At 37.3% G+C, this 27,694-nt stretch overlaps 1 protein-coding gene across 5 annotated transcripts in view; it reads right to left on the minus strand.

The window, feature by feature from the left end:
• Positions 1-27,694, minus strand: part of LOC124287829 (protein kinase C delta type-like) — a 124,948-nt gene that overhangs the window by 17,856 nt on the left and 79,398 nt on the right. For 4 of the 5 annotated variants that reach the window (XM_046724292.1, XM_046724294.1, XM_046724290.1 and 1 more), the window contains 4 exons: positions 24,256-24,324; positions 6,028-6,210; positions 1,940-2,136; positions 1,425-1,485 (listed from right to left, as the gene is read on the minus strand). In XM_046724292.1, the coding sequence (XP_046580248.1) occupies positions 1,425-1,485; positions 1,940-2,136; positions 6,028-6,157 (388 nt within the window). In that variant the 5' untranslated portion in view covers positions 6,158-6,210; positions 24,256-24,324. The remainder of the gene's footprint in view (positions 1-1,424; positions 1,486-1,939; positions 2,137-6,027; positions 6,211-24,255; positions 24,325-27,694) is intronic. The other variant, XM_046724293.1, reaches the window with a different exon arrangement.

The following is a 27,694-nucleotide window of genomic DNA, read 5'->3' on the forward strand; positions in this document are numbered from 1 at the left end:
TTAAACTCAACACAAGACTAAATTAGATTAACTCATTAAAATTCTGCCCAGCATGCATATAGATATCTAATATTATCAAAACCGTTACCTTTGCCAGGCAATTTCCATGTAGTCGTGCTTTTAAATCGATTCATATTCTTGAGGTTTAACTACAGAATTAACTCACTAAACCTGTATCAGAAACAGATCCTCACAGCCACAAATCTCGAGTCTGTCGTGTTTTACTCCAGGATTCAACTATCTGTTATCTCACTTTTAATCCCTGTTTCCACTGGCATACAAAATCCCAACCTCAGTCAAGCACTGTCCACTTCCACCTTGTAACTGAATCCACTGTAATCTCTGCTGGTATTATTGGCAAAGTGCAGCTGCACAATTATTCAACTCAACAACTTTTTCCTACGTTAATGTCATGTTATATTATATATTTGACACCATTGTGCACAATTCACATCCTCCTGAACGAGGAAGTCAAACTTACAAAGGAACAAACATATTTACATATTTCTTTCCTGCCAAAGTGTCAACAACTGACAATTCACTTTGAACAACTGAACCAAATAAAACCAATTTAGGAAAATCATGAAGTCTCCATTTTGAAAAAAATATCCATATATTCTGATACTATCTAATCTGTTGATATCAGGTTATCCAATATAAAGATTAAACTGATTTTCATAGGCGTTATCTTTACAAATAGAACAATTACATGTATATTGGTTTAAAAGAACAATTACATGATTACCAGGGTTTTCTTACATCAAACAATTACCTATTTACATGGGTTTTTTAATGGAACAATTACATTAATATTCTTACTGTCTGTCCCAATGTAATCATGTAATTGTTCTATTTGAAAAAAATTGTTTGTAATCAAACCAAAGTCACTCACTCACTCATACTTCTGGAAATAAAACCACTACCCTCCCAAGACAAACGTGAATATATGTTAGTCTAAAAATAAATAGTATCCCATGTTTCTTAAAATAGATATTTTTCTTTTACTAAATTTGATCAACCAGGAACAAATGCAAACGATTTCCGGTCCTCCATAATATTTAACCACACACCCATCTTAACTGATCATATGAAATTTTAAACCATGAAACCTACAAAACATTGATCTCAATTGGAACCACTTGAAATATCGCAGCCTACCTATACCTACTTGCACTGTTGAGTACCTGACTCAATTCATTGTTTCTTTGACAGCCATATTATATAATTCTCTAAGAACTTCATAACACATCCCTTGCAGCTGCAACAAACTTTACTCTTGAATAAAACAAAAAAACACACATCTCTGAGAAATCACATGTTCTGATTGTATAAACTGACAAGATATGTTTTCTTATTTTTATGCCAATTCTGTTTACAAATGTCAGTTAAGATCAATTTGGTGCTTTTCCCTTATCTGGCCTCACCTTCTGTTCCTGAGAAGAATCTGATCTGAACTTGGAGACGTCCTGATGGTCGAAGATCCAACTGAAGAGAAATGTTTCCTATTAAATTTGACATTATTTTTATTTATTTTATTAAAACACATCTTTATACATTAAGATTACTAACAAAATAGATATAAACAAAAGTTTAAGAAAAGAATAAAATGTGTAACATCAGCATAACTTTCCATCATCTTTTTATCGGAAAAACATCTATAAAAAGGTAAAATAATGTTCTATTAACAATTTCATCCAAAATATCAAAAATAAATGTTTGCAGATGCTAATCAGTACCATAATGATTTAGGGGGCTTGATAATGATTTCCAATATAGGCGTTAACTGATGAATTTATTATCAGCATGGATGATCTTCATGATCAAGCATCCAGGAAGGTGCTTGCTCCTGATGCTGACACTGATGCAGGGAGGTGAATATGTCAACAGCATGACCTCAGAGAGTTCCAGTACCAGGAGATCGGTAATCCAGATTACTCACCCACACAGTCGTCATGTTACTGTTGCCGCATTTCTCTGCCAAGACCCTGGCACCAAGGCTCACGTCGGCAAGGAAGCGGTTCGGTCGTTCCATTACCACCATTTGGATGACGCGACCGTCGTACAGATGGGCATCAAAACATGAGTTCCATTCAGGGTACAGAGTCTTCTTCTTCTGCACAAGCTGAATTCCACGGCCTGAAGCAGAGGTCAAGGTCAAGGTCAAGGTCAATCAATTTTATGCTGCCACAGTTGTATTTTAGTCTGAGATCTAGCAATATTGGGAAAAACATCTGGTACAGACAGAGGATTATCACGGAAATTGGAAAAACACTTGTATAAATAAACAAAATGGGTAGGAAAGTAAACTATCCTGCTGACAATCATTCCCAACAATCATTCCCACTGTTTCTAAAATTATTTCTTTTTAAGGTCAAGGTTGATTTCCATGCTAATTACATGCAAAAACCTAGTGCCAATGATCCCATGTACAAACCAAACCTGAGTAAAACTTGATGGTTGGCTAGTGCACAATGGGGTCTAAAAATATGTTGTTGTTTTGTTTCTATTTTGCACCTACACTGGTTTTTGTTCGCAGCATTTCATGACAAAAACCATGCTGTGAAGGTAAGCTAACATTTAATCTCCGAAATAAACATATTTTACAGAAAAAATGGTTTCTTAATTATGTTCATAAAATACAATAAAAAGGAGCCCAGAGACTTTCTTCCTTTTCAGAAACTGTGGCAATCTAGACTTGCCACACATTCTAGACATGCATGGACAACATTGGGTATATCTGTATCAAGGTCTGTATGTCAGGTAGCTACTGTGAAGTTTGAAAATTCGTAAAATCATAGCTTAGGCCAGACCAATTTTATTTCTTGTTTTACGGATCCGCCTGTTGTATTTTTCCAAGAATAATAAAAAAATAATTAATTTCCCCTAAAAAATAAAATCCTCATGTTTTTATTTGAAAAAAAATGTAAACTTACAACAATTGTTTTTATTGTTTTTTGCCCCATATGCACTTCATAAATTGCACAAAATAAAATACTTTAGTATTCAAAAGGAAAATATCTTTGACTGGTGATTTGTATTTTGTATATTTTTCCCTCATGCCTTTAGGTTTTCTGAGGACAAAAAACATAAAACAAGAAATAAAATTGGTCTGGCCTTAGGCTCCACTACCAACCAGTTCAACACATTTTTTTATATTTCGAAGAAAGAAGGCCAATTAATAGCTACTAACTGGTTTCTAAATATGGCCATGATCATAAGTGGGTTCTGTAGCAATAATCCTTTCATGGATGTCAATCGTTTTGTCAGAAAACAATACAAGTGAACTAAGAGGAATGGTGAGACAGGGACGTCTTGAGAGATGCCCATGTTTGAATAGGTAATGATGTTTTAAACAAGTTTTGCAAGAACCAAAACATAGTGCCATAGTACAGTTTATAGAATCTGTTGTTTTTAATGTTCTTGCAACACCAGAGGTTGAATAAATAATGATGTTTTAAACAAGTTTTGCAAGAACCAAACTAAAAGGCTAGTTTACAGACAGTGCCATGGTTCATTTCAGAGAGTCTATTGTTTACAAGTGCCTTGCAACACCAGAGTATGAAAGTAATGATGTTTTAAACAAGTTTTGCAAAAAACAAAAACAAAAAACAAATGCTAGTTCACAGACAGTGCCATGCTACAGTTCAGAGAGCCTGTTGTCTATCATTTTCATGCCACACATTTTTCACTTTGCCATGTTAAAGTCAAATGAACCGATGACACTAAGGCATTCCATGTAATCAAGATTATAGTACATGTATATATCTATCAGACAGGAAAACAAGACCGTTTCCACAGAACATCAACTAGTTTTATGTGACATGCAATAAACATGCAATAAACAATGCCAATCTCAATAAGTCAACAGTCATCCAGCAATGATATTTGATCACGTCTACCAGGAATTCTTATATGTCAACTAATGTAAATAAATCTATTCTGCCCATCAACTGTGCTAATAGCAAACTCATTAATCTGTAATAAGCATTCCTGGAAAATAATCCCACTCTGCAGCCAAGATCGAAACATATGGAAGATTTCCCATGAAAAGGAAGTTTCTGTGATGGAGATGGTCACGTCCCATGGGGGATATAGGCAATATGTCACATGTCAGACATTGACCCTTCTGTGATATTGACGTGATATCTCACGGAGGAAGATACATGAACAGTTACCATTTAGGTCTCATGTCCTAGGTTGCTGACGTTGGTGTACTCTAAGGGGTTAATCTTAATGTACTTTGATCTTGTATTCTACATTATAATCTCCACTTAACAAAACTTAATATGCCTGTGCCCTACATGATAATCTCAACATACCTTGATCTTGCTGTATTTCTAAACGATGATCTCAAAATAACTTGATCTTACTATACATGATGACCTTAACATACCTTGATCTTACTGTACTCTACACGATGATCTCAACATACCTTGATCTAACTGTACTCTACACGATGATCTCAACATACCTTGATCTTGCTGTACTCTACACAATGATCTCAACATACCTTGGTCTTACTGTACTCTACACGATGATCTCAACAGAACTTGATCTTACTGTACTCTACACGATGATCTCAACAGAACTTGATCTAACTGTACTCTGCACAATCAGGACTAACAAAGAAAACTTTCCCACTGTGCAGAAAAACGCAGAAAAGCCCACATTAATCGTGGAAATAGCAACATAAACATAATACCACAGCAATCTCAACACTGGAAGCAGAAGTTTCAGACGTGTAACAATTTGGTAAAACCCATGAGTACAGGTATGGTACAGACAAACCAGGAATCTGGGTGAAATGGGAATCAAACCCATACCTTTAGTGCATACACATCAGGAAGTGGGCTAATAACACAGAAATCACAAAGGATTTGACCACCCACTATAATTTCTCCAGACGGGCACACTTGATGACCTATACAAGAAACCGAACTGACATAGATCTCCGTCAAAATAAAAAACTGACTAAAAATATTTAAATCAGAATAACTACATCGAAAATCTATGATTAAGCTGACAATCAGGAAAGACAGCATCATCCAAAATAAACAGTTGGGCAAAAATAAATCGCAGACAATCAAATTCAGGAATCAAATGCCAATCCTACAACACAAACACACCGATCAAACTCACAGAATGATGCCATCAAACAAGAAAGATGAAGAAACCTCTGAAAACAATGTCACTTACAACAAATTAAGCTCTGAGGTTATCTCAGTGAAAATCTATCTCGAGATTAAGTAATCTATCAGTCATGATTGAGGGGAAGAGAGGGGAAAGTGTGAAAAACAATTACCATTTAGACAATCCTGTTTTCGAGAAGAGTAGTAGACTTGCTGCAAGTCTCCAATTATAAGACATTTGTTTGGGCACAAGGGCTGACTCAGTAGATTTGATCAAGTTTTTCACTTGAGTAATGCTATGTACTATTCACCTAAGGATATTTAAGTATTCAGCTGACATCATGAGAATCAGTTTATCCCTTTAAAAAGTGGAGCACTGCACTTTAATCTTACTTTTTAATCCTTAATCTTATGAAATGTGAATTGTTTTTTGACATATTTTTAACTGATTTCTAATTATCTAAAGACAAAACATAAATTCATCCTGTTTTCTATTTCGAGTGAGTGAGTGAGTGAGTGAATATTTCAGATATACATCAACTGTGCTTGAGTGTGATAAAGCCCCAAGTGATGTAGGTCTTAAATGTTTACCACTTTGGTCAAATCTACCAGAAAGGGTATGTGTCAACCAAACTAAAACCATAATCAAGCCTTACTGGGATTCAAACCAGCTACCATAGAATTGTGGTACACCAAAGTGATGTACCTTTCCACAGTGATGTACAGATCCTGGGATGACTGGGCAATCTATACCCCCAAATGAGTGTTGAACCCACTCATTCACAATCTTACACTGTAAAAATCCCAATAATTTCATTTTCAAAATTCAAGGTCGAACATAAAAATCTGACAATACCACCTAGTCAACTATGATTTCATGACATTAAATGAAACTCACCTGGGGTGTCTATAGCCTCTTTGACGTTGATGGCAATATAGGGGTCGTACATATTCTCGAAGGTCATGCCCTTCTCCACTTGCAGTAGTCTCACCCGGATAAAACCGGTTCCGCCCGCACCTCCTGGCATCGTGAAGGTCTGTCTGCAGCGAGTAGTATCACAGTTGAGGTATCACAGATTATCTGAAACAGAAACATGATCTTTAATGCAAGTGTCAGTCACGATATGTTCAATTTTGTTTCCTTTGACATCTGACGACTAATGTGAGCATGTACAGGAGACTGCATGCCGAATCAGAAAACCGATATGTCTTTCAGGAAGACTCCCAAACTCAGTTCCTGATCCTCTTTGATATATTTTCCCATGCTCAACTTCACATGAAATTATATTTCTAAGCTGAAGTTATTTGGTTCTTGACAGTATCCTGCTTTGGGAAATCTCTTCAATGTGAACAAATATTCTTCAGTGGCAGTTATTCAGCATTTGAAATTCAACAAAGTCAGTCAGTTTGTGCAAATCGTTTCAGTGACTGGACATGAAAATTGAGAAAAGCATAGACAAAACTACTTTAAACTGTCAAGGTCCTGGGAAGAATATGTACCCAATATTCGATGCTTGGTGGAAGAATATATAGATGGCCTATTAGTTAGATTTGGCTGCCTATGTCTCATTGTACAACATCAGTCCGTTAGTTACAGTATACAAGTCTGTTAGTTACAGTATACAAGTCTGTTAGTTACAGTATACAAGTCTGTTAGTTACAGTATACAAGTCTGTTAGTTAAAGTATACAAGTCTGTTAGTTATAGTATACAAGTCTGTTAGTTACAGTACGTGACCTGGCAGGCCATGTGTTGTCATTACCAAACAATGTCAACTCTTTCCTAAGATCATGATGCCTGTTCTAGACAGCTTGATTGCACCACAAAGATTTTAAGAAAGTCATAGCAGTACTTGAACATCTCTCATCACAAGAAAATGCTTATAAACTTGACTAAAATCAAGATTTTCAATAACGATTCATCTCAATGTATTTTTCTTTCTCCTCAACATTCAATCAAGTGGTTATAACATTTTAGCTCATCAATCTCCACAGAAGCTGAATAAACCTCTTTATGCAGGTTTGAAATTAACTTTGGGGTTTTGTTATTAGATCATGTCATTCCCCAGTGTATCAATGTTCTCATGCCGTCAATGTTTTCCAACTCTGCACTACATCTCTATCGATATCACTGACTCAAGATTGTCCAACATATCCTTATGAAAACAAGAGTCATCAGATGACAGGTCCCTCGGGGATGGAGCAATCCAGAAATCGAGTTTGGTTACTTGAACTCCATCTTTGGTTCATTGCCATTGTATACCTCCAGTTTAGTGAGGACAAATATAATACAGTTCTGTATCTCCACTTTTTCAAGCACGATCCTCAAACATTGAATCACCATTACTCTGATTCAGTGCTAGCACTGGATCCACATTTTCCTGAGCCAATACCTCACAATGGATCCACAAGATCAAAAGTCAATACCTAACACTGGCTCCACATGGTCAAAGGTCAACACCAAACACTGGCTCCATAAGATCAAACGTCAATACCTCACACTGGCTCCACAAGATCAAAAGTCAATACCTAACATTGGCTCCACATGATTAAAGGTCAATACCTAACACTGACTCCACATGATCAAAGGTCAATACGTAACATTGGTTCGTACTGATCAAAAGTCCATACCTAACACTGGCTCCACAAGATCAAACTTCAATACCCTACACTAGCTCTACAAGATCAAATGTCAATACCTTAAACTGGCTCCACAAGATCAAACGTCAATACCATACACTGGCTCCACAAGATCAAAAGACAATACCTGACATTGGCTCCACAAAATCAAAAGTCAATACCTAACATTGGCTCCACAAGACCAAAAGTCAATACCTCACAATGGATCCACAAGATCAAAAGACAATACCTAACATTGACTTCACAAGACCAAAAGTCAATACCTAACACTGGCTCCACAAGATCAAAAGTCAATACCTAACACCGGCTTCACATGATCAATGTCAATACCCCACACTGGCTCCACAAGATCAAAAGTCAATACCTAACATTGGCTCCACATGATCAAGTTTCAATGCCAAAGACCTACTTCCTATGACCCTGACATGATACTCAAACCAGCCCTACAAGAACTAAGTACCATACCCAATACTGACAGAACCAATCTTCCCCTCTGGTCTAAAGTGAGGAACCAGTATAGTAGCATCACTGACATAGTCCGTCTCAGAGTCCCTGAACCATATTATTTCCCCTACAGCCATCCCTCACTGCAATCCTAAAGCCCTAAATTAAGCAAGTCTAGATATCCTCAGGTTAATCTCTGTTGTCCTGGGCTACTTTTCAATATAAACAGGTTTATTTGTTACAATCAAAATTATATACATTCAGAGACTAAGTGTTAGTCTACCACTGACACTACACTTCAACCAGTGATGCCAGACAATGGATGTATGACCATGCTATTCGTGTCAGATATCAGATCGGCATCAGATACCAGATTTGGATTCCCCGGACAGGTACACACAGGGTAAGCCATTACTGGTCTCCTGTCACAGGATGACATTCCAATCTCTGATCTGACAGAAAATCACTCCTCATCAACCCAGCAGAGATCATCTCACACAAACATCTCTACAGAGCTGGATCCAGAATTCCGGAGGTAGAGCAAGAACAACTAGCCAAATGTCCAGGGGCTCGTTCCACAGAGATATCTTAACACTAGGACTATTTATATTGTGTGATGGTAATGGGCCTGTCAATGTTATAGCAGTACAAAGGATTTGACCTTCCACTGTTGTTAGACCATCCCCTGTAACAACAGAATTACTTCATACTGCATAAAATCTTCACTCCCTCCTGGATTCTGCAATTCCGCGGTTGCAGAATAAATCATGGAAATTACCTTTTAATGCAGAAAAATGCATTTTCATGCAGAATACCTACAGAATTTGTCATTTTTCTGCCGCGGAATTTAGTTATATTGAAAGTTGAATCAAGATTGACTATCAAATGAAACAGAATTTTGTAGAGTTTGTAATGTCATTCCTGGAATCCAGGAGGGACTGTATAAAAACAAGGCCTGGATGTGGAGTAATATAGTTAATAATATAGTGTAAATGTCTGTAAAATCTGATACAAACTATGTGATAGTTGCCTTGAAAATATTATCTACAGAACCAAAATCAAATCCAGAACAACACCTCCCAGGTTTCTCATTCAGGACACACTCTCAACTATTGCCTTTCTCATGGTCTCTGAACTACATTATTTTCCCTTCCTCCCATTCTTACTGCTATATGAATCCCATTGCTGGTGTCCCCCGCCGTGATATTGCGAAATATTGCAAACAGCAGCGTAAAACCATACTCACTCTTACTGCTATATTCCAAAATGAAGCAAGTCTAGACCTTCCACAGGTTCTTAATCTCTCACCTCGCTGGGGCTCTTTTCCCATTTAAACATAGCCACTTATTTCTCTAAAATTATTTAGTTTCCGAAACTAATCTCATTTAGTGCTTAACACTCAATGCGTTTATTGAAACCATTCACACTTACTTTCAGTTCATTCTTCCCGCTCTTTATGTTGGCTTACGTCACTTCCAGTTATGTTAATTCCAATGACGTCATGTGTCTACTTCTGATTACGTCATCTTTTGTTCATCCATTGATTTTTTAGATTCACACAGTTAGTCTATCCTCTTTGTCTCCTGCATTAAGTTACATTTTCGCTTGCAAAAAAAGTTATATTTCCGCTTTCACGTCGAGCAGTTAGTGTTAGGATTGATATTGTTCAAGCGTGTGGATTCTTGGCGTTATTGTTTGGAAAACTACGAATTTGCGACTACACACTCGGTATGCCTCCCAAACGAGATATATTATTGTATATTATTGCCAACAGCAGCGTAAAACCATACTCACTCTTACTGTTATATTCCAAAATGAAGCAAGTCTAGACCTTCCACAGGTTCTGAATCTCTCACCTTGCTGGGGCCCATGTAAACATAGCCACTTATTTCTCTAAAATTATTTAGTTTCCGAAACTAAAAGTCAGTTACGGAACATACAACAATTAGTTCCGAAAACATGGTTACCTTCAAACCCAATCACATGAGACATGTCTGGTGGCAATCTAAGGATGATATTCTGCAATAATTAATCCACACATTAATCAGCCAATTTGTAATGAAGTTACTCCTATAGCTCCTTCCTGGCATCATATTCCCAGAAACACCATTTATCATACATGACAGTTTACAATATTGGTAACTGGCGCCATGAGACAAACCTGTTAGGCGAGTAAGGTTTGATAAACGGGCAGAGTCATAGTGTATGTACAAGTAGTGGTAAATCATGGCCTTTCTCTGAACTGATAAATCCACTTCCTTTGATGTTCCAACATTGATCAGATATTCCATATTGCATCCTTTACTTAAGCAACATTTGTTATTTGATCAAAGATCAAATAAGTCCATGAACTGACAAACAGATCAATAGAATATCATTAGACATAATTACATATCTGTATGTTCAATGGGTATGGGTTGATGCATATTCAAGTTATTGACATTCACTGTGAGACTCATGAAGATCAGGGTTAGAATTGATCTTCAGCAACCAATGCTTGTCATAAGAGGCGACTAACGGGATCGGGTGGTCAGGCTCGCTGACCTGGTTGACAAATGTCATCGTATCCCAATTGCATAGAACGATGCTCATGCTGTTGATCACTGGATTGTCTGGTCCAGATTCGTTATTTACAGACCGCCCCCATATTAAGCTGGAATATTGCTGGGTGGCGTTAAAAAAATATCAAAGCAACCAATAACTGTGAGTACTGGCCTATGACTCACACTGCACAACCTTCCTCGACAAATTTCGCTCTAATTACAAAACATCACAATAGTTAATTCATTTCTCTTATGTGGAAGTTTTTTTGTTATCAACAAATCTAATGCCGATATGTGTCATATGAAATGACTAAAAGAATTATATTATTTCATGACTGAGGGTAACAGTAAATCAAGAACTTTTACACGTTTCGTACACTAAGTATGACGGATGTGAATGTAATTTCATTAGTAACCATTATTTCTTAATCTCTTGCTCTCCTTAACAGCGAAAATGATCATGACATAACCGTCCAAAATAATGTCTACAGTTGACAAATGAAGTGCAGCATCTTCCTTGTCATGTTTCTTGTGCGACATCATTCTGACTTTGTGATAAGATAAGATTTGAATGACATCAACAATGTGATCCAGATGACCTAATCAGTAACAATGAAGTTACAATAGCACATGCAATCTTGAGTAAGTTACATGAAAAAAATGTAATATAATCTTATCTACACCTTAATACAGAGAAAAATCACCTCAACTGACTCAGATAGTTCTTCTCTTCAGTACCTAAATATGTCACAAATCAAACAAACCTAGTCCCAAAACATACATCACAGTACATGAATAGCAGTCAGGAAAATAGTTTCTGAAACAGCAACTGAGTCATACGACATTAGCAGCTTAGCGCTAAGATCACAGCAGGCTCAAGTAGAATTCGCACATCAAGTTGACTTTAAAAACATAACCAGGCCACAAACTTGTGCAAGAATGCAACATGCCAAATGTCAAGCTAGTGTAAAGTCTGGTACCAACCTCCCAGCAAGCTGCCTCTTGTTTCAGCATCTCTAGTTCATAAACAGAGCATCTGTCAATACTTTGTGTTTCTGAGCACTGTTTGAGGAAATTTTCATGAATGCATAAATCAATTGCAAGTGATTACATGACATTTCACCAATTGATTTCTTTTGTTTATTTTGTTTCCATAAACTGAAAACAAATTAGGTTAACCTACTAATGGGCTATTGTTTTTCTTAGTTTGCCTGAATATGAAATGGGCAGGGCTCCTATTGTATTATCATGGTGAACAATGTCATTCATTTTGTACTGTTGCCTACAGATTTTCATGTGTTAAATATGAAATAACTAGTCTATGAAGTTCTTCTTGACATATTTTTATTTAAGAAATGACTTATGCTTTTGTGTTTGTGGAGCTTCGCAGATTTACAGAGTAGTAACACCATTTTCATAAACACATTACTTATCAACAATCTTGTGTGTAAAGCTGCACTCAGCAATGTTCCAGCTATATGGTGGTAGTCTGTAAATAATCGAGTCTGGACCTGCCAATCCAGTGATCAATGAGCACCGATCTACACAACTGGGATACGATGAAATGTGTCAACCAAGTCAGTGAGCCTGACCACCTGATCCCGTTAGTCGCCTCTTACGACAAGTACGGGTTGCTGAAGACAAATTCTAACCCAGATCTTCACGGGTTCCCAGTTTATTGCATTAAACCATTTTCAGCAATTTTATAATTCTGACACATACAAAGTTAATTTGCTTGAATATGATATTGATTCAGGCGCGGATTTACACACATAGAACCCCATAACCCAGGAAGTACTATGTTCCTGAATACAAGACATCACTTTACAAACTCAATTTCAGTTTTTCATTGAAAACATTGTCACTTCAATAGCACAACTGAATCTTAAAATTTGTTCCTCATGGTAGTTTCTAATTCTATGAATTTATTTTAATTTGCTCTTTTGTGGTTCAATTTGACAGTCATACAATTTTGGTGTATTAATTTGAGTTTTATCGAGAAGTCCACACAACAATACTTGTTGATTCTTACAGTTATTGCACATGACTCTGAATATCAAGTTTATCATATATTAACTAATAGAACTGTCAAAAGATTTCTTACAAAATCAATGAAACAAGATACTATCAAGTCTCATTTTCATTACATAAGACTATTAATTTCAATTCATAGGTCAATCAATGAGACCGTCAGAAAATGTTTCCCGTTAAAAAATATTTTCAAACATATCGGTAATCCATATGACAATAACAAAACAATTCATCACCTTAATGTTTAAAAAAACATCTGCTTGAAAAAAGACATCCTGAACGAAATACAGTAACATTTTGCAACTATGTCATTAATATTTCAACTTGCGATATGAAACTGAACTCAAATAAACATCACGAAAAGCAAATAGTTACATACCCAATCAATATCTCTATGTTCATCTGTCCTGACAAGTAATGTTGGAACATGTCAAAGAGTTAGACTTCACCGGGATGCCAACAACACAAGGCTAATTCACAGCGCCAAGTGGCATCCAAGGCAGGGATGCCGCATCACACAACTAATCATTGATTGCCTGCGACCCATCGGCGTTTATGTAACCAACAACTTGTTGACATAAATATGCTTCATCAAACTGATATGTATGCCTGAAATGTGCAGATTGTCGCTTTAATTTCTTCATTACTTTCTTCACTTATGCTCAATTAGTTTTATAAGAAACATCTGAAATGTTAATAGATTGTGCAATGCACCATTCTCTTTTCGATGTTTAAAGACGCAATGTTATTCCCTACTTGCCAAGATTAAAATATGGAAGTTAGATCCTGGAACAAATATTTAAAATTTAAAGAATATTTGTTTGCACTCCACTTCACATGAAAAATGTTGATTTACTTTTCCCAAATATTCAACTTTCATGAATGATCCTTTGATCATGTTAAACTGCAATCACTGCTTCTGACACATCCTTCTATATCAAAACAGAGTAACTGCTTGCATGTTTACCAATAACTTGTCTCTGTGCCAGTGATAATGGACACATTATACCCTGTTTTTGTAACGTAGCTTTCGATAGTGGGAAAACGAATTTCAACACGAGAGTGTGATATTTCAGGTGTCAATATCACAGGTAAAACACGATTTTCAAATCTGAGAGCCTGTGAAGGATAATGTTCAACCTAGCTCCCCAGCAACTGGTTCACCTGATTAAATTCACCTCTAAAAGGAATAATTATGGGCCCAGAATACATCCCTGCCGTCTCACCTGACAGACAATTTCAGTCTACTCTATCCACAGGTATCTTCATTCAATGAGAAAATGACACAGTGAAATGGAACCTGATATGGAAAGTTCTGAACTCAATTCATGTTGATTCTGATTAGTGACACCAAATGGAGAAATCATTAGGCATTGAATGCATTCTCAGGATTTCAAAGGAGATTCTTTAAAGAATATTTCTAAAATACATTTAATCATTCCAATAATTCCCTTTCTGTATGTGCTCATCATCACAGCTCAAATTACATTATCTTCTGAAAATTACATTATATTTCTGAAAATTACATTCTTGCCAAAATATAATGGAACACATTTCTAAGAAGTAGGTGGATAGTGGAGATTGTGTTCCTAACCATAACAATTCACATTTAGTGGTGTATAATGGTATTAAATATCAGACTGCATTGCTGGGACACATCTAATGACACATGTTCATATATAATTTTCTAAACAAATAAACAGCTATGCAAGGTTTGTTATATTGGCTGTGGAATGTTATATCCAGTATTCTGAACCGGAATATGTTCAAAGGACTCAAAGAAATATATTTTCCAGCAACATAGTTTATCATGGCTTGGTGACATGTATAACATATCATTCAAAGAATATAAATCCTTTATATGAGTGAGTGAGTGAGTCAGTGTGAATGTGTGAGTGAGTGAGTGAGTGAGTTTAGTTTTAAGCGGCACTCAGCAATATTCCAGCTGTCTGTAAATAATCGAGTCTGGACCAGATAATCCAGTGATCAACATCAGGAGCATCGATCTCTTTATATGTTGACTTGAGTGTAACACGGAGTCCTATAACACTAAACCTGAACATGAACATGCAATATCAATAACTCATGATTGTAAAGCAAATACGGGACAATTATCATGCCAGTCGGAATAAAATGTCTCATTTTTTACCTGCGAAGACATATTCACCTTGTTCTATTTCAGTGAGGTGGAGAACAGTGAGTAAAACCTACAACTATCTATCTCCACTGATAACAAAGCCTACATTTTCATATCACATTTCAAAAGCAAAGAATCGTTTATCTTTCTTTACAACAAATAAATTACCTGAAACACTTTAATGATGTGTGGAACATATAGACCTCTTGTATTGGGGAGCTTATCAACTTGTGAAAGTTAGCTAATATAGAGTATAACCATCTTATCTCTGGACAGCCATACTTGTTTACAACAATTTCTGGACTCCTATACATAAAATAATTCAGCATGCACAAGGAAATCATGGCTTCCTCTCATCTCAGAAAGCTTTAGATGTTTTTCAGATCATTTTCACAAACAAACTGAGCATATCATCGATTCATCACATGATAACTAAAATGTTTCTTCAATCCCATAGTTGTTTTTGTACAAAAATGTTTTAGTATATGAACAAGGAAAGTAACTCTTTACTAGAAAAGGCTATTTTCGATAATTTAATTAATACTAACATGTTTCTTCAATCCTATTTTTTGTTTTGAACCAAAAAAAATTGTTGAGTATATCAACAAGGGAGGTAACTCTTTCATAAATATCCTAATTCCATAACGATTATTGTTCAACAGCCATTAACCAGAATTAACAGCTTTGTTTCCGAAGACACATCACCAGCTCCACATTGCTTATCATTAAACTCATGGATCTTCTGAATATATGTGTAGTGGTGGGATAGCCTAGTGGTTAAAGTGTTTGCTTGTCACGTCGAAGACTCGAGTTCAATTTCCCACTTGGGTACAATGTGTGAAGTCCATTTCTGGTCTACTCCGTCACAATATTGCTGGAATTAATTGCTAAAAGCGGCATAAAACCAAACTCACTCATTCACTCTGAGCATATGACTATCATATTTCCATATTTACCAATAATGGCGTCATCTAAGCAAGTCCTTGATATGTTTAATCAAATTAGATGAGAGTCTAAAATGAAATGAAATTTAATGAAATTTGCCATGGTTGGACAACCGATCCTACAAGACATTCATGCAGTATTTGAGAAATGCAAACGTTGAGTCAATTACTCTCTGTGTGTGTTTGTGGTTTAATGCCAAAACCAGCAATATTTTGTCTGTATGAGAGTGGAAAGTAAACAATCAAGTCTGGATTACACAATCCAGTGATTGCTTCCATGAACCACGATCGATACTGCTGACAATTGATGCCGCCATCAACTCAATCACCTCTCTTGATCACCTGATCCATTAGGTCATCTCTTACAACCAGCACTGGGTCCAATTCTAACCCAGAATTGTAGTAAGCAAGAGTGTGAGTTTAGTTTTACGCTGCACTCAGCAATATTCCAGCTATATGGTGGCGGTCTGTAAATTAATCTAGTCTGGACCAGACAATCCACTGATAAACAGCATGCGCATCAATCTACGCAACTGAGATACAATGACATGTGTCAACCAAGCCAGTGAGCCTGACCACCCAATCCTGTTAGTCGCCTCTTATGACAAGCATGGGTTACTGAAGATCAATTCTAGCCCGGGTCTTCATGGGTCACCAGAATTGTAATTCCAAAGGGTATAGACTAAGAAGTTAAGTCAAAAGCCATTTGTCTATTAGCATCATGACATGAAAATCCCCTGTGTCAACAACAATCCCAAGCTCTAGGTCCGGAGATCATGAGCCAGTCATCTGCAATGGTGGCAAGACTTGAGAATGGGCAATCCAAACATCCAGTCCCCTTATCAGTAACTCAACAAATCAAAACGGAAATATATTTTCTATCAAACCCTCCCAGCCAAATATCGAGTATATTTGTGACTTTTAATGTCTGCATACCTCCAATCGACAAATACTCAAACCAGCTTCCCACCAGCCACTCATCTTACAACAGATGAACAAATCTTCAAGTAGAGTTTTATCAGGAGTTAGACACAGATCGTGAGGCAGTGTACGTGTCTGTCACTGTTTGATATCACTCAGTGATCTGGCTTATGGGGCAGCTTAGTGGGCAAGCGGAACTTTCATTCATAGGATCTGAGTTTGATTCCATGACATTTTGGTACAATGAAACCAAACTAGGATAGTACTGTATAACTGCTTTAGTGTTCATACTTGGTAGCCATTGTAAGTGAGTTGGGTTTTACACTGCTTTTAGCAATATTCCAACAATATCACAGCGGTGGACACCAGAAATGGGCTTCACACATTGTACCCATGTGGGAATCGAACCAGGTCTTCGGCGTGACGAGTGAACGCTTTAACCACTAGGCTACACCACTACCCCAGGAAGCCATTGTGGTTATCTGATGCCCAAATTAGGTGCTGGCATACAAACTCTTCCATACTGTCCTAAGAAAACAATGCATATTTTTGAAAAATGAAATAATTTGCATTTCATTCTCATTTGTAGTCCTGTGGTACTCCCTGTCACAGCTCTTTGCTGAAACTACCTGTGGATTGGTCTCCTATCTGTTGATTTAATCTGAATTGTAACTTTGACATACTTTGATTCTGGATAAGAATATATATTCACAGCAACTTATGTTTGTCAGAAGCAGTAACAAGTGGTCAGAATCAGTAAGTTGGTTGGTTGCATACCTTCTATTCCACTTGTTTGCAAAATTATGTCCCACAGTGGATTATCTTGTCTTGACTCAATTATATACAGAGATTTACATCATCTAGCTCTAATATTGCTGTGTGGTGCCACCCATGAAGGTCCAGGTTAGAATTGGTCTTCAGTAACACATGCTTGTCATTAGAGGCGACCAACAGGATCGGGTGGTCAGGCTCACTGCCTTGGTAAACACTGTCATCGTATCCCAATGCGGATGATCGATGCTCATGCTGTTGATCACTGGATTGTCTGGTCCAGACTCCATTATTTACAGACCAGCACCATATAGCTGGAATATTGCTGAGTGCAGCGTAAAACTAAACTCACTCACTCACACTCACGCTGTGTGGTGCATTAGACTGTTGAACAGTTGCTATTTCAGATATTATATGTTAGAATACACTACAAGTTCCTTGAAGGATTGTATCTTTAAAATATAAATATTTAATACATTCAAGCACTAATGGACACCATAATATATAGGAACAATGCTTCACCATTAGGCACACCAAACCTTAAGTTCACCAATACCAAACAAACTGCTTCAGGTTACAAGATGAATTTTTGCTCAGTAAATAACACAACGCTTTCATTTTTGTAACAAAAACACATTTTGTGCCATGGGGTAAATATTCCCTTGATTTCACTTCAAAGAACACCATTAGACCACTTATTTTAATCTCATGCTTGAACAGTAGCCAATGGCCAGAAGATTTTTCTCAGATATGTCAGTGTTATAGTCATTATACTTTTTTGGCACGACATTTCAATATATTTTGGTACTATTTACCTCTAAGCCTCCCTCCAGCATCACCATTGATCTTACACTCACACAGTGAATTGAACAATCAGATCATTGTAATGGATTAATAGTCCGTAATTTTGATCAATTCTCACAGAAATATATTCTTAATGCAACACCCTGACCTGAGTGAGTGAGTGAGTTTAGTTTTATGCCGTAAATCTTTTAATGGCATCTAGAGTTGATACTCATAAAGAGGGGAATTTGTGGTTGTCACTACCTGACGAAGGAATAATATACTCCGAAATGTAGTGTTCCTCATAAGACAAAAGTTATCAATATCAATCCCAGTTCTCTTTAAGTGTTCAAGTTGTTCCAGGCGATGATATATCTGTGTACAGTTGGGGGCACACTCAAGAGTCGGCTGAATTAACACATTGTATTTATGGGGAGAATCAAATCCAAGTCTTTTAACATCAGGCGACGCACTGATCATCAAGCTATGTCACCACCCCTGAATAGCCTGGGGCGGTGGGGTAGCCTAGTGGTTAAGGCGTTCACTCGTCACGCCGAAGGCCAGGTTTGATGTGTGAAGCCCATTTCTGGTGTCCCCCACTGTGATATTACTGGAATATTGCTAAAAGCGGTGTAAAGCCACATTCACTCGAAAGCCTATTCACACCTCATGTAATATATATATCAGTTGATGTAAATTGATATAGTTAAAAGGAAGATATCATTCATAAAGAATTTGTTTTCACCAAAGAAACAAATTATAAAGTATTGTCAAACTTGGATGTGTCGAATTTCCAAATATCTGGACCTCATCTTCCAGTTCCTACAAATTCCTTCTATATCTATAATCATATGAACTCAGATCTGTCAAACAGCATTTGCAAATTCCCACTTATCACAAACTGATTTGGGAATCCCAAGTAACCAACATCAGCCCGAAAGTCCCCTGATAATACAAATCGTTTCAAATATAATACAATGTCAAAACCCAGACAATCTCCAAACTTTCAACTCGCTTCATGAACAAATGACTGAAGACAATAAGTTTGCCACAATGCATTTGCTAGAATTACTTCAAAGGCAGGATGCTTTCCAAATATTACAACAGAAATATTGACTTTTTCTTGAACACTGGTAACTATCAACCTGTACATCCTTTATAAAACATCCATGAAATAATTACAGCGAAACATGTCATCTCATAACTATCATTTTTTTATATTTATCATGAGTATAAGTATGTAAACAACTCTAAATTTAGTCTCTCTGTACCATATTATTTTACCTTCGACCAAGCCCTTTCTGCAATGTAAAGCAAGTCTAGATTTACCTCAGGTTCTGGTTCCAAATCTCCCTTCCCCTTCAGGCTTCTTTTCAAGTTGAATGGAGATATCTGTTTCTATACTACATATTTTCAGACACTAATCACTTACCTACTCTAAATGTATCAGGTAATTGTGACTTACTTGCAAAAATACTCAGTTTATCTGAAACTCTGCCATAATGTATCTGCCCAATACCTAATACTGGTCTATGTTCAACAGTATCGAATGACAGAGCTGAATCTCTTCCATGCGTATGTCAGAGCAGGTTCTTGTCATGGACACTGACATTATCTTCCTCTTCCCACCTGGCTCCCTGGGAGAGGTTGAACATACGTGTCTTGTTACTGATTACTGTTATACGTGATTTATGAAGTTGGACCCAAATTGACTGCCAGTCTGGTGGCCATTTCCTCCAAGTGCCGGAATCAATCAACCGAATCATCTGGAAGCTGGCAGGCACATCTCGGGCGCTGGTAATTGGGATAGTGTCCGACTACAGTGTCAACACAGACTACATCAGCAGTGTAAACACAGGCTACATCGATGAACAACAGGTCGTCAGACTGGATGGTCACATTGGACACACAGAGCCATCATAATGTTGATAGAATGTTATTTGATTTTCATATTGATAGTCGGAGTTTTAAAGGAACTGGGATAATGAAACATATGCATTCAGACATGATAAACGGATATATTTTCAGAAGCACCATACCATTTCTCTTTTCTAAAACATTTCTGCTTACATTCACTATTCAACTGCTTACAGTAATGGAGTAAGTAAACTTTTAAAGTTTGGTTAAATAACCCTGCCAGACATTCAAGGATCAAGTGATCTCAATATCTTAGCAATAGCTTATTATGGCAGTTGCACAGCTTATAAAGATGTCTTAGAGAATATAAGTGTTGCACTAAGATGTCATAGAAACTGTAACACTATACTACTCTTCCTTCCTACCAGGTACCCACCTACAGCTGGTTCAGGATACAGTCCATGCTGGCACTGTCAGGCTAACTGTAGCACTATACTACTTTCACTTCCTACCAGGTACCCACTTACAGCTTGCTGAGGATATAGTCCATGCTGGCACTGTCAAGCTAACTGAAGCACTGTACTACTTTCCCTCCCTACCAGGTACCCACCTACAACTAATTGAGGGTACAGTCCATGCAGGCGGCGGCATGAACACACTAGGCATCAGCATGTATACAGTAAATGAGACCAAATATAGTGATCGCCTCTGAGATTATTCCTGCATTACATATTTACAACAATGTCTCCAAAACCAAAACACAGTAGGTTCCTAGCTCTAACTAAACTGTGATTATCTCTTGGATGAAGAATTTCTCCTGGACTTCCACTGACCCAATGTCCGTTAGTTGAAACAAAATCATTAAATCTAGGATGACGATGTAACTGTGAACCCCCTGAGTACTGAGATCCCATTTACTGTGTAACATCGGTGAGACTAGATGTGATTATTGTCACTGTTAAGTAATCAGGTGTTCAATAATTCTAGTGCATCACTGCTGAAAGCATTCAGATAAAATAGGGTTTTAGTCAACATTTGAGAGGATGAGGTTTGAATGAACGTGCAACAAGGGATTTACCCATGAGGGATATCTTGAGGTTTATAGATCAGTTTCAATATACAGGAACTACCTCACCATTATCGTTTCCACCATCACCTCCAACATCATCACCATCATTGTATCTCAACCAGCATCACATTGACATTGTTACCACCATTGATCAACATCATCATCACCACCGGAATGTTGCCTCCATCATCACCAATATCACCACCCCATTATCACCACTATCATCGCCATTAGTAACACCCCATCATCACCACTATTAATGCCAAATCATCATCACTATCAACTCCCAATCATCATCACTATTAACGCATCCCCATCATCACCACTATCAACACCCATCATCACCACTATTAATGTCAAATCATATATCAACTCCCAATCATCACTATCATCTCCACCAATCATCATCACTATCACCACTATCATCGCCACTATTACCACTCATCACCACTATAGCAGCTCCATTATCGCCACTATTAATGCTCTATTATCACCCACTATCATCACCACTATTAACGACCATCATCAGCACTATCATCACCACTATTAACGCTCCATCATCACCACTATCATAGCCAATATTAATGCTCTATTATATCACCACTATTAACGACCATCATCACCACTATCATAACGCACTCATTATCCACTATCACCACCGCCTATTAACGGCTCCATTATCACCACTATTATAGCCAATATCATGCTCTATCATCACCACTATTAACGGCTCATCATCACCCATCACTCATCATCACCACTAATATTAACGCTCCATTATCACCACTATCATAGCCAATATCAATGCTCTATTATCACCACTATCATCACCACTATTAGCGACCATCATCACCACTATCATCACCACTGTTAGCGCTCCATTATCACCACTATATAGCCGTATTAATGCTCTATTATCACCACTATTAAGCCATCATCACCACTATCATCACCACACTATCATCACCATGGCCACCACTGTTAGCGGCTTCATTATCACCACTATCATAGCCAATATTAGCGCTTCTATTATCACCACACCATCATCACCACTATCATCAGCGGCTCCATCATCACTATTAACGCTCCATCATCACCACTATCATCGCCTCCATTATTAACGCTTCCATTATCTATTCCATTATCACGCCACTATTAGCGGCTCCATTATCACCACTATCATCAATATCAACGCTCTATTACCACTATTAACGATTAACCATCATCACCACTATCATCACCACTATTAACGCTCCATCATCACCACTATCATCGCCAATGTTAACGCCCATTATCACCACTATATCACACCGCCATCATCACCATTATCAGCGGCTCCATCATCACCACTATCATCCACCACTATTAGCGCTCCATTATCACCACTATCATCAGCCACTATTATTAGCGGCTCCATTATCACCACTATCATCACCACTATTAACGCTCATCATTATCACCACACTATTATCATCACCACTATTAACTCATCATCACCACTATCATCACCACATATTAGCGCTCCATCATCACCACTATCATCACCACTATTAACGCCATCATCCATCATCACCACTATTAACGCTCCATCATCACCACTATCATCACCACTTTTATCGCTCCATTATCACCACTATTAACGCTCCATTATCACCACTATCGTCACCACTATTAACACTCCATCATCATCACTCATCATCTCCACTATTAACGCTTCATCATCACCACTATCATCACCACTATTAACGCTCCATCATCACCACTAACATCACCACTATTAACGCTCCATTATCACCACTATCGTCGCCACTATTAACGATCATTCATTCATTCATTCATTCATGTGATCCTGCCCTAAGATCACAGAGTCCTACTTCATGCATATTCACACAGATGTAATTACTGGTCCCCTGTGGTGCCACTACAAGCATTACAGCTGTGATTCAATATCAACAGTAGTCTGATTCAATGTGAGACTGGCATCCCCCGTCACTATACAGTCAACAGCCTCCGAATTACCACAGTGCCATGTTCAGTGATATGGCTTTGAAAACATTTTCACTCCAAATCGCCAACGATTTCCCGAATTGAGGTATGGCATTTGACATTAAAATTCCAGTTCAAATCCATACAAACACTCAACCAGCGGAATATATTACTAAAATTTATAGATTTTATATTCTTTGGATATTTTACAGTTTTGAAAAGAAAAGGATCAATCATAAACTGAACATGTAATATCGCTTAATGTTTATTTGACCAAATATCAATGGTGTTGAAATAAAAGTGTATTTTTTGCATGATTCCAGGCACATTAATCTCTTCAGATGAAGATTCTGGGTTCACTCTGGTGCAAAGGTTTTATATCAAGAAAGCACATTTCTTCCAATTTACACACTAACCTTTTAATTTGCGCACATCTACAGAATAAATTTTTCCTGTGGTGTTCGGATGTCAACATGAAATTGATCCCTTAGCTATGGTTGACAACTGATTAGAGCAGTATCAAATTAAGGATCTCATGCCCAATAAAACAACAATCTAATGGAACGATGACCTTTAAATAGTGACAGATAACTTGAAAAATTCAACCCGAATTATATTTCAATTCCACAAGGTTAACCCCAACAAATCTTAGCACTTATTTAGGAGGAAAAAGGTTCTGTATCCGTGTAGGTCTGAATTACAGACATATATACAAATAATAAGTTTTGGGGAAATAGTATTGTAGCAGGGCGTGGAGTCATCCCACAGATGACATCCTTACCATGTCAGCTTGCTGACGGGGTTAACCTCTTTGGTCATGTGGACAAGGCATCCGACTTCTGATCAGAAGGTCTGTGGTTCGAATCCCAGCTCGGGACTCAGAAATTTTATGGCCGCTACAGTATGATTGATAAAACACTACATGTCTATCTCAAACATTTCTGAACAGTCTTACACCACATAGCATAAGACACAAAACTTGGAAAAAGGGTATTACTTACATAATAAGCTAGACAGACCTCAAAGTCAACAAACTTCCTTCATGTTGCCATGGTAACTCACTGACTCATCTGTAAAGAAGAAGAAAATCTATGTAAACACATTCTGTGAAGTATTTACACCAAAAATTGGTTATTGTGGTCTATAAAAGATAAATAAAGAAGTATAAGACTTCACTGCCATTTCGATCAAAGTCTCATGAATCTCCTCAATGCCAAAAACGCAAAATGTTATAAAGCTAAACAATGGAGAACACATGTGCTGTGTCAGTTCATGTTTAGCTCTTGTTCATCATATATCATACCTGCAGATGGAGGTTCAGACTTTTCTCCACAATCTAAACACTGATACTGAACTTGAGATGCAGGTATATGTCTTAAACAGTTAGAAGTCTTTGAGCATGATCCGGACATTCATATGTTTTCACACTATTGTTTGTTAGAGGTATGGCAATAACATGCCTATCAAGAGTTATCTCCCTTTGAGCTAATTTCTTAAGTCTATGATTCTGATTTCATACAGATCATTTAATAGTTTAAATTGATCAGAAAGAATTAAATAAATTTCAGCAGGAAACTAGAGCAGAAATAACTAACCTAATCTTAGATTTTACAATGGAACTGCTTTTTCACATCAAATGTAACTTGCCTGCATAAAGGCACTTATATTTTTCCAACACAAAGTAAATGATAACATCTGAATTTGTTCAAAATAAGTCTTTTCATTTGAAGATAAGCACAGTCATTTCTTCCTGGTTCGAAGAAAACACTGCTAAGACATTACACTCAAGTAAAGTATCATTCGTACTTGGAGACTCAAACGGAAGCATCTATTAGCATCCTTAATTATAATGACATGCTACAAAATGTCCTCATAGGAAAACTGTTTCTAATTGAGACATGATGAGACATTACTGTGCCATAGAAAAAGCAATGCATATTTCAGTAATATGTACAAAAAGAAAAGTTTTCATTCTTAACCATGAGTAGATAGCTTGTCCGTCTCACAATCCCTGAACCACATTATTATCCCTTCTGCTCAGCCCCTTCTGAATACACAGAGTACACTTCCCTTTAGATCCACCTTCTCATAAAACAAATAACAGGTCTAAGCCTTAGATTATGTCCACTAACTAATCATGCGCGGGGTTGAAATGTGGTTATTTCACAGTGAACATAAATACAAGCCAAGAATCTAAAGAACCCTGAACATGTGAACAAATCTAACATTTGACCTGATATCATAAAGTGTGAAAGCATCCCTGGATGATGTTTTAGCCCCTTCCATTACGGAGGTGACATCAAAGTCCATCCACATCAAAATCCCTTCGAAGCAACAGGTTGATCTCCCAGAAAACATCTGAATTAATGAATACATTATCTGCCCCAAAAGCCCTAACTTAATTAAGGATGCATTACATGGAGTGGGGAAATGATGGGAAGGAGGCAAGGAGGGGAGGGTAGTCTCTCACAGTCCCTGAACCACATTATTCTCCCTTCTGCCTAGCCTCTCTGCAATGCTAAAGCCCTAAATGAAGCAAGTCTAGACTTCCCCAGGTTCAGGATATCCCATCTCAATTGGATCCTTCTCATTTTAAATGGGTTTATTTGTTGCTATCAAATTATATATATATTCAGATATTCAGAGAATAAGTGTTAGTCTAAGGGAGGAAATGCAAGAGAAGGACAACAGGAAGTGCAGGTCAAGTCAAGGGAAACAACTCTGTCCAAAATATCCCCTCTTCACTTCCTGGTGTGAAGCTTTGCATCCATAAACTGGGTCACACATTGTGGGTTATCTGACTGTTGTAATGACCAACAAATACCATAAGTAATATGATCCTTGAACAATCCAGGGACAAAATTAAATGGTGATCTCAGCTCGTCGCCATTGGTTACTGACATAATAGCTGCACTTGGGATACAGGTGTCATGAACGTTTCCAAGGGTTCTCTTGCTCACATTTAAGTTTTATACAGCTGAACAAACATTAAAGGAATAATCTTCACCATTACCTGCTCTATAAAACCAATAAAAAACTGGATTTTGTTTATGAAGAAAAACTTTTTGTCCTTCTTTTGTAGACATTCACAAGTCTCTAATGCAATAATGATTCGATTTATCATGATTTCTACATTATATAAATAAAGAGAAACATGTTGTCCCTATAGAGGAAAGGTGTCTATCTACCAGACCTGTTTAACGGATACAATTGCTTTATAATCCATGCGGACCTCTCATTCAGTACAGCCTTGGAGCAAGGCAACTGTGTACTATACAACTATAGATGTTAAGACACTTTCAGTACAATGTGTTTAAGTGGTACTTTATATCCATGGATTTATCATTCTGTACAGCTTTGGAGCAAGGCTTCCTATATTAATGTATTAAGACACTTTTAGTACAATGTGTTTAGGTGGCATTTTAGAGTGAGTGAGTGAGAATAGTTTTACGCCGCTTTTAGCAATATCACAGCGGGGGACACCAGAAATGGGCTTCACAAATTGTACCCATGTGGGGAATCAAATCTGGGTCTTCGGCATGACGAGCGAACGCTTTAACCACTAGGCTACCCGTCCTCTCCAGCATTTAGAAGTTGGAGAATAACAACATAGGCAATATACTTTAAGGATGATAACTTTTTCATTCTGCTGTGATGAAGGTTTCAGTTTCAATCATTACAACATTGTTAAGCAAGTGTGAAGTACTTCAACACAGTGCAGACCCATGTATACACCTAATAGGGGTTACAAGAACAAGATAAGGTTATGCATGAAAGGGATTCATAGACACAATGAATATTTTGATACACTGGTGAATCTCTTCTCTGTTGCAAGTGTGCTGACAATAAATTTTCATATTTCTGGTTATTGCTAACAGTTTGCATATTAATAATCGGAACTCAGTAATCGATCAATAATCGATTGTAATCGTAAACCCACAACATAATTCATGGGGTCACAATGATCAAGATGATCACAGATACTCAGGGGTGGAAATAACCCATTGCCCAACGTCCGAGTCCAGTGATTTTTTTGTCGGGCAAGCAAATTTGTATGTCACGCTGTACCAGTGTCCAGTTGACTTTCCAATGTTAATTATGTTGTTTAATTCAAAAATCAACAAGAAAATCGTCGGTACAGAGGAAAAATTATCAGGGTAAGTGATTTTACACGTGGCACTGTACTGGAGTACACTAGCACTCTTAAAGTTATTTCCACCGCTGGATACTTCTGGTGAGACCGCACACCAGTATGTTGTTTACATTGCAGATTTACATATCAGGAAACTGCATCGTTGTTTATGTCTTGATTTAACCAACGTAACAATAAGAAACATTCATAAGTTTAACTTGATGTTTCATATTCAATGAATATCAATTAGTCTCCATAACTCATTGATAATCGCTGACACAAGCGAGATGGATAGATTGACCGATTAT

Source organism: Haliotis rubra, unplaced genomic scaffold (genome assembly GCF_003918875.1).
Source record: "Haliotis rubra isolate DU_JTF1 unplaced genomic scaffold, ASM391887v1 Scf406, whole genome shotgun sequence".
NCBI lineage: Eukaryota > Metazoa > Mollusca > Gastropoda > Lepetellida > Haliotidae > Haliotis > Haliotis rubra.